The sequence below is a fragment of the Ammospiza caudacuta genome, chromosome Z (genome assembly GCF_027887145.1).
Source record: "Ammospiza caudacuta isolate bAmmCau1 chromosome Z, bAmmCau1.pri, whole genome shotgun sequence".
NCBI lineage: Eukaryota > Metazoa > Chordata > Aves > Passeriformes > Passerellidae > Ammospiza > Ammospiza caudacuta.
The window spans coordinates 2419160-2437447 of NC_080632.1; the positions used below are offsets into that span (position 1 = coordinate 2419160).

At 39.4% G+C, this 18288-nt stretch overlaps 1 protein-coding gene across 2 annotated transcripts in view; it reads right to left on the minus strand.

Moving 5' to 3' along the window:
* Nucleotides 1–18288, minus strand: part of EDIL3 (EGF like repeats and discoidin domains 3) — a 237905-nt gene that overhangs the window by 104697 nt on the left and 114920 nt on the right. For both annotated transcript variants that reach the window (XM_058824531.1, XM_058824530.1), the window contains one exon: nucleotides 15800–15928. In XM_058824531.1, coding sequence (XP_058680514.1) covers nucleotides 15800–15928 — 129 coding nt within the window. The remainder of the gene's footprint in view (nucleotides 1–15799; nucleotides 15929–18288) is intronic.

An 18288-nucleotide genomic window follows, 5' to 3' on the forward strand; every position in this document is an offset into this window, starting at 1 on the left:
TTTCTGTGGTTTTCTCTTCCTTTGACGGATTTTATATACATATATATACTTATTTAATCCTCTAAGTGTTTAATAAAACATTGATAAAGCAACTACTTGCAAATGCAATATTGTTAAAAATGCCTAGCCCTCATTTTGGGTTTTACCTGTTAAATACAGTCACACATATTTTCCTGAAAAATCACCCCCCATGAAATGGGCATTTAAATTATGCAGCTCTCATAATTAAAAATTTAACTCTTACATAAAGCCCTTTGAGTCCTTCAGCAAGCTACTTGGGTACAAACCTGACTTTTTTTCTGAAGGAGGGACCAATGAGCTCAATTTATCTGCTTTTTTTTTTTGGCCAACACACCTTGTGCTTTGCCTGTGAGTTCACACCAGTGTCTTGTTCCTGTCCCCTGCCTGTTTGTTCTTTTCACAGCCCAAATTCCTGGTTCCTGACACCTGAGCCCTTGTTTCTGGTCCAGCACTGCCTTTTGCCATGCAGGCTTCCTGAAGCTCTCTCCTGCTGACCAGAACATTCCTTCCTTATATTTTGGTTTCGTTCTCATTTTGGCTTCTGGATCACACTCAGGCTGCTCATCTCAGCCTTAAGTCATATTTTAAAATCAGTCTTCTGTCATGATTAAGTGGTTGGCCAATCGCAGAAACAGCATTTTTGCTCAAGAGTCTTCACTGGAAGCCAACATGGCCTTTATTAGGAGAATTGATCCAACAAAATCCATTTATCCTTTATAAATGTTGCAAATATTTTTCTTTCCCATAACAAAGTCAATTTAGGATACCATTTAGCACAATTTAGGAACAAAATTGATCTAGCTATATCTGTTTCATAATTGGCTTCTGTGAAGACCCACAGCCATATATTGGATAAAGAGCAACTCCCAATGTGAGTAACTTCACACTCCCTCCTGTGCCCCAGGTTTCAATATTTTCAAAGAAAACCCAAAATATTTCCCTACACATTTGTGCTTCAAAATAAAACTGTTATATAGCTGACGATGTGCTCAAATATCTTTACTTTTGGAAGCCGGTATGACATAATGTGGACAAAAAGATAATATGGAATAATTATCTTAAAGTTTTAATATCTTTAATTATCTTTCTTTGGGGTTTAAGTTAAGCTATTCTTGTAGTTACTTGATGGTTCTTTATAGATTTTTAAAATGCATTCTAGGTGTCTTTTCTTTATTGTATATCGATCCTGAATGATTAAATGACACACGTCAAAACCATATCACTAAGTTCACAGAAAATGTATGATCTTGCTTGCAGAATTTTGTAGTACCCTGTTATCATTCAAGCTTGATCTTTCAGATATTCAAAGTTTTTATTATTAATTTCCTAATATTATGAAACTCGGCTTATACACTCTTATTTTTTATTTGCACCAAATATTTTATTGCTCAAGGACCAAATATTTTTAAGAAATACTGAATGGTAAAACTCCATTGAAAAGAATGAAATTATACTGGTTTTGCTTGGCAAATAGTCTGGCTCATGAGAAACTGAAATTTAATAAAATTATCTTAACAGTGAGCTACTCAGTGATATGACAAAATTTGAAGGATTGCAGCAATTCACATATAGAAACACACATCTTCTTTAAGAGTAAAATATTTTTGTTAAAATGTTTACCAAAAAACCCCCCCCAAATCAAAGCATTCTTCCTCATATTCATACCATTTATAAAAACAAGCCTAAACTGTAAAGATCTCCTAAATTAGATTAACTTGCTGTTTTGGTTTTTTTTCTCTAGAAAGCTAATAAATAAATAAGTAAATAAATGTGACTAAACAGAATGAAAATGCATCAGAAAAAGCACAGGTGGATGACCTTCAATTTTTGGCTAAAGACATGGAATGTATAAATAATTGTCACAATAATAATTTATCTTAATAATCTTAATTAGAAGTTTAAGAAGGTCTCTAAAATGTTCCAAATGAATGTTTGTTTGTAATTTACATAAACAGATAAACTGTAGCTTCAGCTATAACTGATCCTTGACTAAATTAGGATTATGCAAAAACAAGCACTAGCACGTGTTTGGCTCAACACTGGTGTGAAACTTTTACAAATAATGTGGCATATTCCTGTGAAATACAGGAATTTAGTGTACATTGTATATTAAATATCTGAATTGGATGTATTAACATTCCACGCAGAACCGGCATCTGTTGGAATTCAGAGGTTTCCTTTGCTTTTTCAAAGCCAGTTTCCTGACCACAGAAGGCTCTGAAAACACTGTGCCAAAAGAACCTGCAGGAAACTTGAAGTGCTATGTGCCATGCTGAAGGGATTCACTATTCAGATATCCTTCTTTTGCGATCTTCAAAAAGAGAGAAAAACTGCTTTACACTGGAGACAAAAAAGTACAGACCTCTTGCTCTTCCACACTTAGAGGTTAAGCATTGTATTGCCCCTGATCTCATAATTCCATATAAAGTTTTTTCCTCCTCCTGTAATGGAGGAGGAAAATGTAATTATTCTGTAATTATTCCTGTAATTATTCTTTTTATCTTTTGTCCACACTATGTCATACCAGCTTCCAAAAGTAAAGATACTTGAGCACATTGTCAGCTATATAACAGTTTTATTTTGAAACACAACTGTTTTGGGAAGTATTTTGGTTTTTCTTTAAAAATATTGAAACCTGGGATAATCCACCACAGGGCTGTCTGTCAGGATTCTTCATGAAACATTCACTACAAATATTTTTGTATTTTATATTATCCTGGAGCTCCTACCTAGAATTCCTTCAGAAACTGCTTCTCCAACCATTCTCACATTCTTTTTTCAAAGCAATTTTATCTCTTCTTGGGCACACATTTTTAAACATACTTCTCTAACTAGACTTCTTAAAAAATAAAAGAAGATATTTCATGCCACCTGTTAACAATTCAGTGTTGTTTCCCTTCCTATTTGGTCTAAAATATATCTAGGTCAAGTAGTTTCAGGAAAATTGTAATATATAGTTAGATCCTCTTCATTTTCATTTGTAAAAATCCAGGCTCTGGGAAAATAAAAAGGAAAGACTATTTTAATTTATACCTTCTTAAATTGCATATGGGAAGTAAAATCCTTAATTTAGACAAACTAGCATTTTTTATGATGACTAATTTCTTTCTCCACCATTTAATTTTTCATCTTTTCCACCTGCCATTTACACTTCTGTTCAATATTATAGTTACAGATATTGTGTTATAGTAGCAGTGAAATTAATAGAGGCATGTATTTAGAAGTCCAGTTTAAAATCAATTTATTGTCTATAGCATTTTCCTATTGTTCTTTGCATTACATTGTTGCAGTTACCTATGCTACCCTTACTTTAAAAAATTCAAAATTAAATTTAAAGTTTTGAAGTGATTTCATTTCCATACAATAATGTAACTATAATCACAGGTTTCAGAATGCTAGGATTAAATGTAAAACTACTGGAAAAACAATAATTTAAAAAATAATAAAGGAAAAGACACAGTTAAGTGTATTCTAGAATACATTTCTACTTTAAATTGTCTACTTCAAAGGGTTTAAAATAAGACAGGGCTCTACAAGAAATGTTGCCACAGTAGTGATATATCTCATGCTGTTGACAAGATTTTTTTTTTTTTGTATTTTTACATAATTTTTCTTCCCTGTTTCAATTTTGAGAACTCTCATAAAATAGACCATGCAGTGAAATTATACTCAGCATAGGTACCTACTCTCTATTATGCAAAATACTTATCTTTTCCTTATAGCCACTGAAAAGTTATTACATTGTTCTCTGTGGAGTCATACTTCCAACACTGGACTAGTCAGTATTTCCTGATCTTCTATTTACCTGTTTAAATGCCTATTTAATGGCTTTTCAACTGAGTTAATTTTAATCTAATGGATTTTTGCAATAGCCTAGCCAGGATGTTCCTTATTAGTTTTAAAGGAGTTGGTACTTTAAAAGTTTTAATATGTATTGAAGCAGATTTTTCATTTTTAATTACTTTTAATGAATACTGGCATGAAAACCTTCGTCCCATTAAGTAACTTACCATTTAATTTTACACTGTAGAAGTACATCTTCAGGGCAACTATTCCTGGCGTTTCCAATGAATCTTATTAAAATAATTGGCTATTTATATAACAAGCATTTGACAAATCATTTAAACTGTAGTTGAGGAAAAGAGAAAAAAAAATCTTATTAAAAAGGGATTCAACTGGTGAATCATTTTTCATTACAAGCAATGCTCCAAAAAATCTCAGCTTCTGGAATAAGTTAAATTATGGAGCATTGGAGCAACTGGATGATTTGCTAGAGGAGTGCAGGTGGTCACGTGACAATAAATCCAATTATTTTCACAATCAGTTTGACCCTAAATCAGTAAATTAGCATTATTTCCCTTCATACATCCAAGAAAAATTGTATCCCTTCAAAATGCAGTTGGTTATGCATTCCAGAATAGAGTGAGGGTAGGGTTGCATTGTTTTTAAGTGAGCATGGCTATGGCACAGGTTTTTAAAAATGTCACTAGACAAACAAGTCCAGGAAGATACAAAGATGGATGTTCTAAAATGACAAAACCAAATAATTATGGGTTTTTTTTTTTCACATGTCTTTATTTGATATACACAGGGTGAAGTGTACTCATTTATGGCCAATGTGTATAAATCTATTTAAACAATCAAAAATATTTGTTTGAGGCACTTGCATAAGTGCACATATATATGCTACATAGAGGGTAACTTCAACTCTTTGCTGGTAGTTTTCAAATTCAGACCCCTAGCTGATCAGAAATACATGTATGTTTTACTGTTAATGGATCTTGTATTTAATTTACAACTGCAGGTTGGTGAACGTCACCAAGAAGGGAAGCACTCACCACCAATTCTGCCTTTTGGGCTGGGGTGATTTCCTTGTCCCCTCTGCACAGGTGAAAAGGAAAACCCCAAGGCCTCATCTCCCTCCCCACAGAAGATGCAGCAGCTCCACCACATCAGCAAAGACTGCCTGGTTCAGAAAGAAAAAATATTGTCTTCCAGTGTGCACATAAAATCTGCATCATAACCTAATGGTATGGGTGCCACAATTCCTGTAAAAATCTCTACTTTTGGGAGAAATGGGAGGAGGTTCAATGCTCTCATGAGCATTGACATAAAGAAGTCAGAAATCAGCGTTTTAAACTCCTAATTTTACATTAGGGTGAAGGCTCTCCTCGCCTTGCACTCTTCCTAATTTTGGTGTATGTCTTCTGCAGAATTATTCTGAACCTCCCTTAAATATGTAGCGACAAAGAAATTGGAGAGGGTGAGAAGGGAGCAGATTAATTTCTCTTTAACAGTGACAACTGCTAGTATGGAAAAGAATGTTGCTTTTAAGTAAACTGCAAAAACTGCATGACTGTGTGCATAAACAGCTCTGCTAGGTACATGAAAGGATCACGCACAATGAATACATTTTCAGAGCCAGATGCCACCTGACTGACTTGTGGGGAGGGCAAAATGAGATCTGACAAGATTACAAAGGATACCTATTATTTGGAGGTAAGTAACATTTTAAATACTCTTTTATGGTGCAGTGCCTACACATCTGGACCAGAGAACATCAATTCACTGTTAATGTTGTGTTGTAACAGGGCAATTCCTGAATATAATTCCTGAATTGAATTCATTGCAAATGTAGAGCTGGTGGTTTCTTTAAAAAAAAAAAAAACTTTTTAGAAAATCCCAGAATGGTTTGGGTTGGAAGGGGCCTTAAAGATACATAATCCAACCACCTTCCACTATTCCAGGTTGCTCCAAGCCCTGCCCAGCCCAGCCTTGCACACTTCCAGGGATCCAGGGGCAGCCACAATTAATGCCACTCATGTCCCTCTGCATGTTCCCATTTCCTCACCTCCCTAGTAGCTAGCACTGGCCACACTCTGTGTCTTGATCCCACTGAAAATCCCTGAGTGCAGTTAATTTGTGCACTTCCAGTCCATCCTGGTGAGCTGATTCAAACACAAGTCTGATGCGGATGAATTTTCAGTGGAGGTGGGCATCATTACTTTTTGGCAGAATCAGACAATCCCACCAGAGGACCAAACAAATCTCAAGCCAAAGCACAACAGACAGAAAGCCACGTGTGTCTCATGACATCAGACGCTTAGCAAATGATAAGAAAAGGAAGATAAACAGGATGCATTAATAGTTTTCAGTGTACTTTGAGAAAAGCAAAGTATGCCTGCGTTTGTAAGAAGCTTGGCCTTACAGAATTTTGTGTGCAGTTTCAGAGCTGAGAACACATCTGCACATGCCCACACAGGTCTCAGGCATGTTTTCTCTGTACAAATTCTAAAATGTCTGGGTGGACTGAATTTCCTTTTGCCTACTGGAATGGTTTAAGTAAATTCCCAGTATGTCAAATCCCAGGAACTTCAGACTGCTGGGCTATTTTCTTTTAGATTATTTTAATCTCACAGGGATCCAGATCTTGTGCTCTCAGCCTGCTGTCACACAAAGCAAAACATGGTAAGTAGAGATGATAAAGAGATTTTCTTTAAAAATACGCTCCTGACTCAAACTACAAGTTTTAGCCAGGTGATCTACAGAAATAATTGTATGTCACTTAAGAGTAAGTGCAGAATAAATGCAAACTACATCAAAAATCCTAGGTATTCATATGAAAATGTGACAGCACTGTAGGTTTTGCTTGAGATATTTTATGAATACAAAGGGATTAATTTGTCATGCAGACTGGTTTCTTCCATGACACCATTTTATCATTATACTGAGCTTCAAGCACAAATACTGATTTTTGAAATTTTTCTTGCACAGGCAATGAGTCTGATGCAATATCCTTCTCTCCCTCTGTACAATGCTTTTTCTCAAAAGTGTATCCACATGAAAAAATACTGCTTATAATTTCTAAAGAGTAGCTAGACTACTGAATGTACTCCTGGATCTTCCTTCTAAGTTCTTTGACTTCAAACTTCTCACTGGATCTGTAGTATAAAACAAGCCCTCATAACTGAATTTGTTCTCCTTCTTTCATTTTTCAGAAAAAATTTCCATGTGAATTGTTCAATTTCCAAACAATAAAGCCACTCATAAAATTTTCAGCTAGTTCAATGAGCAGTACCAATATTTTTTATACTAACATAGAGCTGCAAACCCATATGCCAGCAGGAGTTCCAAACACAAATACAATATTTTAATTCTGAATCCCTGACACACCTACACATACAGATGGCGGAGCACAGTAGATTTTACAGGAACAAAACAACAAAACCAAGAAAAATATCTGAATTTAAAAATTTGTCTTTTTTTTTTCTTTTTTTTTTCCTAACAACTCTTCCCAGACCAAATCCCTGTGTGACAAAATTCTAATTGATAAACGCTCTCTCATTAAACAATCAGATTGAATTTCAAAATTTCATTTATTTCTTTATCTTCCTCACAGGAGTGTGCTGGTGTATCTGTGAGAAAGTTGCTGGTGCAACAAAGACTGAACACAGTTCTTCTTTTAAAGCTTCAGGTGGCTTTGTTGACCCTGAACCATCATAGTGGCTGTAATATGGGTTGCTGTGTCTCCCTAAATAGGCACAAAAAGTGGGAAAAAAAGAGGAAAATAGATGCTTTGTCCAGCCAAAATTATCATGTGCTCTTCCTCTAACCATACACCAACTCTTCCCTGGGACTCAGTGCAACCTCACTATTGTAATAGCTTATTAGCATATTTCTGTTATAAAAAATAAGAATGTATGATGTAGACATTACAATGGGATAATTATTCACAAATTTAGGGTGGACTCCTTTCATTCAGTACTTTTTATTTTTAATTCAAATATAAAGAGAAACTTGTATGTATAAAACATCTCCATATGCTATATTTTAATTGCAGAGCATGAACAAATTTAATCTCTTTGCATTTTTGGAACATTAATTTCTTTCCACCAAAAAAAAAAAAAACCCAAAAAAAAAAAAAAAAAAAAAAAAAAAAAACAAAAAAAACCCCAAAAAAACCCAAACAAACTACTCCTTAAGAAAGACACTAATTAGGGGAAGACAGATTTACCTGCCTACAAAAAAAGTTTACAATGGCTATTGACAGCCTAAGTGACTTTTACACCATAGAAACACACATCTTCTTAAAAGCACCATTCATTATGTAATTCAGTCAGTGCCTGGGCTGGAAGGAGCCCAACCCCTCACTTTAATATTGCCATAAAACCCCAAAGCAATCAGGAAGATCTATTTCCCCCCCCTATGGCACCTTATGAAAGAAACTCAGCAATTACCAAGGCCTGCTTAAGAAAAGCCTCAGCCCCATACCCAGTTCTGGTTGAAACAGAAGAAAATCAGAAAGAAAAATCAAAATAAAATAACATTAAAAATCCGAAGAAAATATAACAACAAAATGCTGCCTAAAGAATACAGAATGTCAAGAACTTCTGACAAATAAATGTTACAGCTTTCTCTTTACTATAAGTCACTCCTGCTGTAAAATACACTGCTGAACAAAGAAGGTTTTGAGAAAGCCATTGAGAGACAATTTAAAAGTGCAAGAAAAACCAACACACTGCACAGAAAAGGCAACAATTTTAACTGGCTGCACAGGAGAAGTAAGAGGGCACATAACAAACGTCTGCAAAATAACAAGTGGTGTACACAAGGCATTCAAAATCTGCTTTTCTCCCAGTATTGTAATAGACAAAGGATGAAACATTTAAAAGATGCTGAAAGACAGCAGGTTGGAAATTGAAAAGGGTTTTTTTTTCAGTATACAGCAAAATTAGACTTTGAATCTCAACGCTATGTATGAGGAAATTGTTAAGATCAGTAACTCAACAAGGATAAAAAAGCTATTTGAATTGTGTATGGATAAAAAGAATAAACAATGCTATACAAGCAAATTCAAAGAAGACTGAAACAAAATTGGTTGGGATATTATACTTCCTACCTGGGACTTTAAGGCAATTTCTGGCTCTTACTGAATCAAATAAAATCTTCAAGGAGGGGGCAAGCCTCAGCTCCGGTACCTACTGCTTTAACCACAAAATTTATTTGAACTTCAAGGAAAACAAACACCTCCTTCCAATTGCCCCAGAATTGGTGTCACTCTTGTCCAATCTCATCACTCGTTTGTTGCAAGAGGATCCATCAGCAAAACATCCTCCACTTTCAGCTGAAAAACCTGTCATTTTTCACCTCGTTAGAGAATTTCCTTTTTCCAGGCAGTCAGTCCCCACACAAGTTTCCCTGGACTTCTGTGAATGGGACAAAACCACCAGGGACTCCCACACGTGTTGGTTCTGCCATTTCCTTCAGACCCCTGACACGGCTTCAATTCTGGGGACATTTTACTGACTTTTCTTCCAATAGCCTTCAGTGGCTGTTTGTTTTTATGTTCTTTACCGGTGATCTCTCTCAGATGTCTTTCAGATTACCTACTTTCTTTCTTTGCATTTGGCGTTAAATTCTGGAAGTTTCACAAACTAATAATGATACATGCTTCCTCCTTCCTTTCCTGTCCAAGCTACTGGTCAAACACAGGGAAGAGTTTTCAAATTTCAGCTCTACAATGCTCAGAGGCACAAGGATATACGTACACATAAAACTGGCTACTGTACGGTGGAGTTTATTACTGTCCCAGTTAGTATTTTGTTGGCAGCATAATTTGTTAAAGCTATTCACATAGTTAATTTTGATGAATATTAAAGCCTCCCTCCCCCACAGAATAAAAAGGAATGTGTTAAAGTTTAGAACAGCCCAAACAGATATTTTTCTCCAAAGGAGGGACCATATTTTATGTGTGTCAGGAGGGGCACGGGATGAAAATCTGGTGTGGTGCAACTGCATGCACACTGGTACATTAAATTTGCCCACTTGGATCTTGGCATGGCTGGCTTGGATCAACCTGCATCTGTGCAAGAGAACAATGGGTTTTAGTCTTCAAAACAGGGCAGCTGCATGGAAACCATCTGTGGGGAATGGTTTCTGGAGTGCCCTGCCACCCAACTGCAGCCAGAAGTGGTTTAACAAGAGCACTCATTCCTTTTAACATAAAATCTGTGACACATTCTGCGCACTCATCACAGTAACTCCTTCCTGGCAGCTGTAAAAGCCACTGTGATTCTGCCCCTGGGATGGGGTAACTTTGGATGCACGGAAAGACTGGGGAATGGGTGGCTGGGAAGCAGTGCCAGGGAAAGGGACTGGCGCTCCTGGCTGTGGGAAATAGTAAAGGTAAGATGATTTCCAGAAAAGCCTGTAAAAGCAGGCTTTTTTTTAAAAACAGAAAGAACAGAAAACTCAGAGCTAGCTGCAGCTGCGACATCTGAAAGTAGAAAAGGTTATAATAGTACAGCAAGCAAGGACATTAAACAATAGCTTGAATTTGAGACTGAGCCAAGATAGACCTTAGGACTGCAGAAAAATATGAAACAAGATATTCTATGTCTAACAAGATAGTAGAAAGTTTTAAGCTTAATAATGGAGTATTGTGTAACATTGATACAAAGAAGACAAGCAAGCATTGTGTGAAGCAGGTGTACATGTGCTTTTAGTGATTGGCTAAAACAATTGTCTGTAAGCTTTAGCAATGTGCTATTGGCTGGAATGTTTTTAAAACGCTCTGCAGCAAAGAAATCTTCGGCTGTTGCTGGCTGCTGTCTCAGCCATGTAATGAGGCTGATGCTGCAATAAAATCTCAAGGAATGTACCCTAGCAGTCTCATCCTGTTTGTGAAAACAACCTCCAATCAAAAAGGGCAGTGGCAGAGTGCCCTGGAGCCAGCAGGGACACCAGGCCCAGCATGGCCGGCCGGGCCAGGCAGGGATTGTCCTGCTCTGCTCTGGGCCGGGCCGGCCTCACCTGGAATATTGGTGCAGTTCTGGCATCACAACATAAAAAAAGATGTTAAAGTGTCAGAGTGTGCAGAGAAGGCCGTGGGGAATGGTGAATGGTGTGCAGGGGCCGTGTGAGGAGCGCTGAGGACACTTGGTGTGCTCAGGTGGAGAAGGGAGGCTGAGGGCAGAGCCATCACAGCTACAGCTCCCCGTGAGAGGCAGAGGAAGGGCAGCTCTGATCATCTCTGATCCCTGATCTCCGATCCCTGTGACCCTGGCAGCACCTGAGGGAAGGGCTGGAGCTGGGCCAGGGATTTGGGATGGAGCCCAGGGAAAGGTTTTCCCCAGAGAGTGCTGGGCACTGCCCAGGATCCACAGAGAAATGGCTCCCCAAGGCTGCCAGAGCTCCAGGAGAGTCTGGGAAACACTCCCAGGGAGGCCCAGGGTGGGATTTTGAGGTGTCTGTGCAGGGACAAGGTTTTGACTTGTTAATTATCATGGGTCCCTTCCAGCTCAGGAGATTCCTTCACTGTATACTGAATTTTGCTGGTAGATATTATGCATCAGGTCAACTGGCCAGAAATGTGCGGCCACTGGCCTTTCCAGCTGTGGCACCACGGGAAAAAGGCTCTGTCCAGTGGATAGCTGGCATGATGGCTCAAGGTGGAATGGAAATCTGCCACAGGGCCTGTGCAGTTTCCCAACACATTTGTGCAGCACATGTGGGTATCACAGGCCATCCATGATGTGGAAGAAGAAAGCAGAGAACTCAGAAAAACCCTGAGAAGGGCTTGCTTACATTATTAAGTTTGTTTGATTAATAACCTTTATTCTTGGACTGCAAGGATTTTAGTTATGTCTGGTGGAGTTAATGATCCTCAGAATATAAACCCACATGCAAATCAAACCCTTAAATCTGAACTCTTTGTTGCTTCAAATATGAATTTTCCTGGTTGGATCTCTCTTCTTTCAGCTACTTGAGGGGCAGGAGTAACACATATTGGGTCTAATGTCTCAAATTCCTACATTTTCCAGTATGCAGTCTCTAGCTGAAAATCACAATAATGCATGCTGTATATATCTTTCAACTGCATTTATTTGTGTTGTGAGGGTTTTCTTTCTCTTACTTTCTTTTGTATATGTTTGTATGGGTTTTTTTGTTTTGTTTTGTTTTGTTTTTTTGGCTTTTGTTTGGTTTGGTTTGGGTTTTTTTGTTTTTTTTGTCGGGTTTTTTTGTTTTTGTTGTTGCTGTTTTTAATTTCCATTTGGTTTGAATTTTTTGGGGGGGTGGTTGTGTTTTCTGGTTTTTTGTTTTATTGATTTGTTTGGGGTTTTTTTTGTTGGGTTTTTTTTCCTTTTTTTTTTTTTTTTGTATTCTGTTTGTTTATTTTGTTCTGGTTTGGGTTTCTTTGTGTGAAAAAGCTGTCCATTTCAGTTTTGGGGATATTTCCACGGATTCTGACTTGTTCTAGGCTGTTTTAATATAGAATCACAAACTGGCTCGGGCTTTAAGGGACTTTAAAGATCACCAAGTTCCAGCTCCCCAGCCATGGGTCTTCTCCAGCTCTCCTGGAGCCCCTTTAGGGCCTGGAAGGGGCTCTGATCTTTCCCTGGAGCTCTCCCAGTTTTGTTTCAGAAGAGCCCTCGACATAAATCTTAATTCCAATCAGAGAAGTAAATGCCTTTTAAATAATAGAAGAATATTTTAAAAATGGATTTGCTGTGATGTCAGCACAAAACCCAGTCCAGGCCTCTACCTGAGTTTTGGTTTCCTGGTTTTGGTTACTTTATGAGCTTTGAAATGGGAAACTCTTTTTTTTTTTTCCTTTCCCACTGGGTAACCAGAATCTTTTCAGGCAACCACAGCAAATTAATATCAGTTTTGCAATAACTCAAGAATACACAGTCAGTAAAATTTCTAATGATCTCTTTTATAGTTTACATATTAATTATTTACATGGGCAAAAGGTCAACAAATCTCAGAAATACTGACAGGGTGTTTTTTTATGTGAATGATAAAATACCAGCTTTGAGAATGTATCTCAACTGCAAAATCAATCACCTGGCTTAATTGATTTGGCAACAGAATATTAGACATGAAAGAAATCCAAGATAAAAAGCTTTGTACAAGAGAACCACAACGTGGCTTTTGGAATTCTTGACAGTGTAGAAGAGACATGCCTTGCAACGAGGTCATTTTAATTTATCTCTTTATGATAAATTTGACAGACTTCCTACTTGATTTACCGTGAGTTCAGAATTGAATTGTTAAACTTCATGAAGCAGAGCAGTTTGTATCAAAGGAATGCTGTGAATTGAGCTAAGGTGATATTGTATATAAATGTTAAACTGAGTCCAGCAGTGAATATCTCACAATTCTCCCTGACTGCAGAGAGCTCTGTGGCTGCCTCTCACAGCTCCCATCCCCAGAGACCCTCTGAACACCTGCAGAGGGTATCTGATTTATCATCCCATTTAAATCAGATTGTCTGAAAAGGACTGAATCTCATTCTCCCCCAAAGAATAACGCTTCACACAAACTAGTCTTTTCTCAAATCACTTCAGCTGCCTTCTGGGGTTATGGTGAGCTTGGGTCAGCTGTGGGAGGGCTTTATTTTGTTTTGAAGTTGACACAAACACAGTTTGTTGATTATCAGGATCATTAGCTAACATGATATACCTCAATATTTTTAAAAGGATGCTGTGGACCCAGCAAACAACTCTAATGAATCACTCTGTGATGCACCAGCTGTATGTTCCTTACTCATTAATTAGGTGACAAAAGATGGCATTCCATCCAAAACTCGTGCTCAGCAATGTGTTTTGCTTGATGAAACTTGTGGGATTATTTACTTCTTTAACAAAGGTCAGCTCCATGATATTTGTTGGAAGAAGTGTTGCATGCCACGCTGATGCCTCAGGTTTTTGCTTTTCTATTTTTCACATTCTGTGCTGCTTTAATGTGAGGGTCTGGGCTCCATATCAGGGGATGGTGAGCTCTGTGCACAGAGCAGGGAGACAAAACAATTCCTGCTCCAGCTGGGGAACAAATGACCCAAATCTCAGCCCAGGAGCACAAACACCGTGGGCTGGAGAGGGAAAAACAAGCAGGGTGGGACTGCAGGGCTAAAGCTGGAATGGGACAATGAACTGCAAGGTGCAAATGGAGCAGAACTGATCCCAGGGACAGAGCCCGTGCCCGCTCGTGCATTTTGGGGCCATTTTGGTTCATCTTGGGTGCAGCCCTGGCTGGGCTCTGGTGCTGCCCAAGGTGCATCCATGGAGGCTTTTTAATAAATCCCTGATTTATTCTTTAGCTCTCTCCAGCCTCTGCTCTAGGTCAGCCTTCACAAGACATCAGTTTTTGGTGACCTAGATGGAGCAAAGGCATCTGGAAAACCCCCTGGACTAGAGCCAGAGGAACCTCCAGCTCTTGCTATCAATGTGACAGGTCCCATGATGGAGCATCCCTGAGCACATGTGTCCATGTGATGGTGTTTTCACATGAGCTCATCCACGTGGCTGGGCAGCAAACACTCATTTCCATGCTCCCAGCGGAGGAGGTGGGTGTATATTTTCACCAGATTAAGTCAGTGGAATTCCCCACGTTACCCACACAATGAACTGAGAGTGTGGCCAAATTTAATGGAATTGAGCATCCATATTCCAGTCCCTGGAGACACACTGACAATTTAAGGGACGTAACAAACATGAGGATGTTAGCTGAGGTGGACTGTACTGTTCCTGGACAATTCAAATTATAGGCAAGTATCTAAATGGAGCAATTAATTCAGGTAGGCTGGATTTGGTGTTTAGTCACTGTGAGCTGAATAACTGAACTAATTTTTACATGTGAGTGGAGCTGGATTCTTGACTATTTCCTTGAGTTTTTCACCTTCTGTAACATCTGGCTTCCAAATGCATCAACAGTGTAAGACTTAAAGAGCCATGCTGCTCTAGGTTTAAGAACCACTCATGCACAAAATGGAAACCCCAAAATTTCTCTCGTGAGCTTCTCCTCAGGCAAGCACTTGTTTCAAATGAGATTTGCATGTTAAAAAAAAAAACAGTTTCTATTAAATTAACAGACAATACAGACTACATTTATAGGTTCACATATGACTGCTCAGTCACTAGCAGATGAATATCCCTCACTAATTGGCTTTGATTGCTGGTGGGGTGGAGTGAGAAGCAGAAAAGCTCCTGACTCTGTGTTAGCTCTACCCAGCAGTAACTAAAACATCCCTGAATTATCAATGTTGGTTCCAGCACAAATCCAAAACACAGGCCCACACCAGCTACTGTGAAGACATTTAATTCTGCTCCTGCTAAATCCAGCACACCCAAAATTTCTTTCCCCATGTGGTTCATTGTAAGTTCTCTACCTACACACTGCAAGATGACGATACTGACCTGCTGTTCCAAATCTGATGTGAAAGTAGGAAATACTCTCCAAATAAATGAAAAAGATTAGAAAAAGATCAAGAAACTGTATTTTAAACACGGTTAAATGACGTAAGTCTGGAGATTTTGCTCTTGAACTTAGATACTGTGATTCAAAATATTTCTTCATTATTTATAAAGACATAGCTAAAGAAAGATGAAAAAGACATTTATTCAGAAATTTCAGGGTTTTTTCCCTTTTTTATTTATCATTAATCAAAGCAAACCTACAAACACTACTGAGATAAGAAGACAGTCCTTCTATTTCAAATACGCTTTTGTATTAAATCCCTGCAAAATACGTTTACCTTGTCCTTGCCATGGCATAAAACATGCATAGCAAATCATGTCCTGTTGTGTCCAGTGGGTTGGTAGTCAGGTCATTTTCCAAAGGCAGCAGCAGCATTTGGTGGTATTAGCTTGCTCATAATATAAAGGCCAAAGTCTGATATACTCCAGAAAACCAGATCCGATATTAATCCTTAAAGTGCAGGCAATAAAAAGGCTCCTATCTATAAATACAATAAAATCTACCATGTGGAACTTACTGTGCTGGCAGTGAATCCCATTAAATCCCTGTGGACATTTACAAACGTAGCCTATGAATGTGTCGCCTCGGTATGCTTCACTAATTTCACATATCCCACCATTATGGCATGGATTGGGCAGGCAGGGTCCTGTGAGAAGGGAAAAAAAGAAAAAAAAAAATGAAAGAGAGAGAAGTATGTACACATCCACAATAACAACCATAATAATTTCAGTCATTTATAAACATTCATGAAAGAAATAAAATGCCTTACGCAGGCCTTTATATTCCACTAACTCAGTAAAATACACCCTTCACTTACTTCAGATAACTTGCCAGCAAGGATTTTTATGAACAAGAAAAAAAAATATGAAACGTGTCACTACTCATTAATCATGGCATTAGTTTTTAATGTGAGAGAAGACAGGAGACAGCGAGGCTAAATCTTGCTCTTCTGTTAAAGATAACAGGCATTCTAGTTTTTGTACCACTGAGGGAATAGGTATTAATCAAACATGCCTATCATGCACAGAGTGACATGTACAATGTCCCTGAATGATCACTACATGTCAAGTTAGCATTCGGAGGAGATCTTTGCTATGGCTCCAGGTGACTTTCTGAAATGTGAGTATCTGGGCCAGTAGTTAGCAGCTACCAAGCCAACTATTCTTTTCCATTCAGTGCCTCTGTAGCCACTTCAAGATGGTTTGATAAAGCTGTTCTGTCTAAATTTTCTTTTTCCCCAACACGCCACATGCTAGAATGCATAAAGTTTCAGCATGGACATCTGCTACAACTGCAATTACTGTAACCTTAAGTACCTTGAAAAATGGAATTGCTTGACCTGAGGTCCAGAGTTTACTCATTGAACACCACTGGAAAAGAACTACTTATATTTTAATGTCTTACTAACATTACCCCCAGTATGACTCCTACCAGAAGAAAACATTATTTTGATGATTTTTTTTCCCTATCTCATTTTAAAGAAGTGGTAAACATTGTTTAGAAAGCCTCACATGCAAGTTTGTCTTGATTTGTAAATTCAATAAAATATATATTATTTGCAACCTGTGCTGTGTACCCTGAAAGGTGAAAACCACTGTTTGTTGAAACACGATGTCATAATCCTTCACTTTAAATTGCATTTGGAAAAAAATACCCAAAGCGAAAAGAGAAAAGAAATCTAGAGCATAATTTACTGACAATCACAGTTGGAAATTTTGAAATCCCAGAATCACAGAAGTTGGAAAAGCCATCAAGTTCTACCTGTTGCCCAATTTGTCGCCAACCCAGAACACCTCCAGCCCTTCCTGGGACGCCTGCAGGGCTGGGCACTCCAAGCCCCCCGGGCAGTGCCAAGGCAGCTCCCGAGCCCCCTTTCCATGGGGAAATTCCTGCTGTGCCCACCCTGAGCCGCCCTGGCCCAGCCTGAGGCCGTTCCCTCTGCTCCTGTCCCCGTTCCCCCGGCTGTGCCCTCCTGGCAGGAGCTGTGCAGAGCCACGAGGGCCCCCTGAGCCTCCTTTGCTCCAGGCTGAGCCCCTTCCCGGCTCCCTCAGCCCCTCCTGGGGCTCCGTTCCCTTCCCAGCTCCGTTCCCCGCCCCGGCCACGCCGCAGCCCCTCCATTGCCCGTGTGAGGGCCCGGAGGTGCCGCAGCCCCCAGGGACGGGCCCCGCCCCGCTCCCGCTGCCGCCCCAGGCCGGCACAGCCCCGGGGCCATCGGCCTCTGGGCCCCCGGGCACCCCTGGGCCGTGTCCGGCTGCTGGCACAGGGCTGGCACCCAGGACATGGCTCTGGCTGCCCTCAGAGCCTGGCAGGAGGCAGAGACCTGGGCACGGAGTCAGACACCCGGGCCTTCGATTGTAACCCATGGAAACAACAATTACCAACTTTGTTACAAGCCACAAGGGTTTGAGTAGAATTTAGTGACTTTGGCACAGGGTGAAAATGGAGAATTTGGGGGTTTTTAGAATGAGGGTTCAGGAGGCAAGATGGAGGAATCTGGGCCTGTCCTGTCCTTCCTCCTGTTTCTTCATGGCCTCCATCTTCTGCTGGGATGGTGGCACTTCTGGATTGGTTTAAGGTAGAAACTCACTGTCTGACATAGGTGATAGATATTGGGAAGTTATGGCAAATAAAGTACACATAGTTTTTAGTATAAAAAGATAACACTGCCCTGAGGGCGGTCAGTGTGCCACAATCCAACCCTCCAGACCCTGGGCAGGTCAGAGAAAGAATGTCATAGATAAGAGAAAGTAAACAACCTTGAAAAGCAGAACTTTTCAAGATGCTTCTTCTTGGGTCTGGCTGGGAAAAAGAGACTTTCTGACACCAGGGGGTCACCTCAACACCAGAGACCTCGTCACCACAGCACCCCCAGGGCTGTCCCTGCTTCCCAGCCCCTCTGCCCCAGCCTGGAGGGCTCCAGGGGGTTGGTGAGACCTGACAAGTCACCTTAGGGAGCCAACAAATGAACAAATAGAATTATTTAGACTTTAAGGATCTGTAAATTCA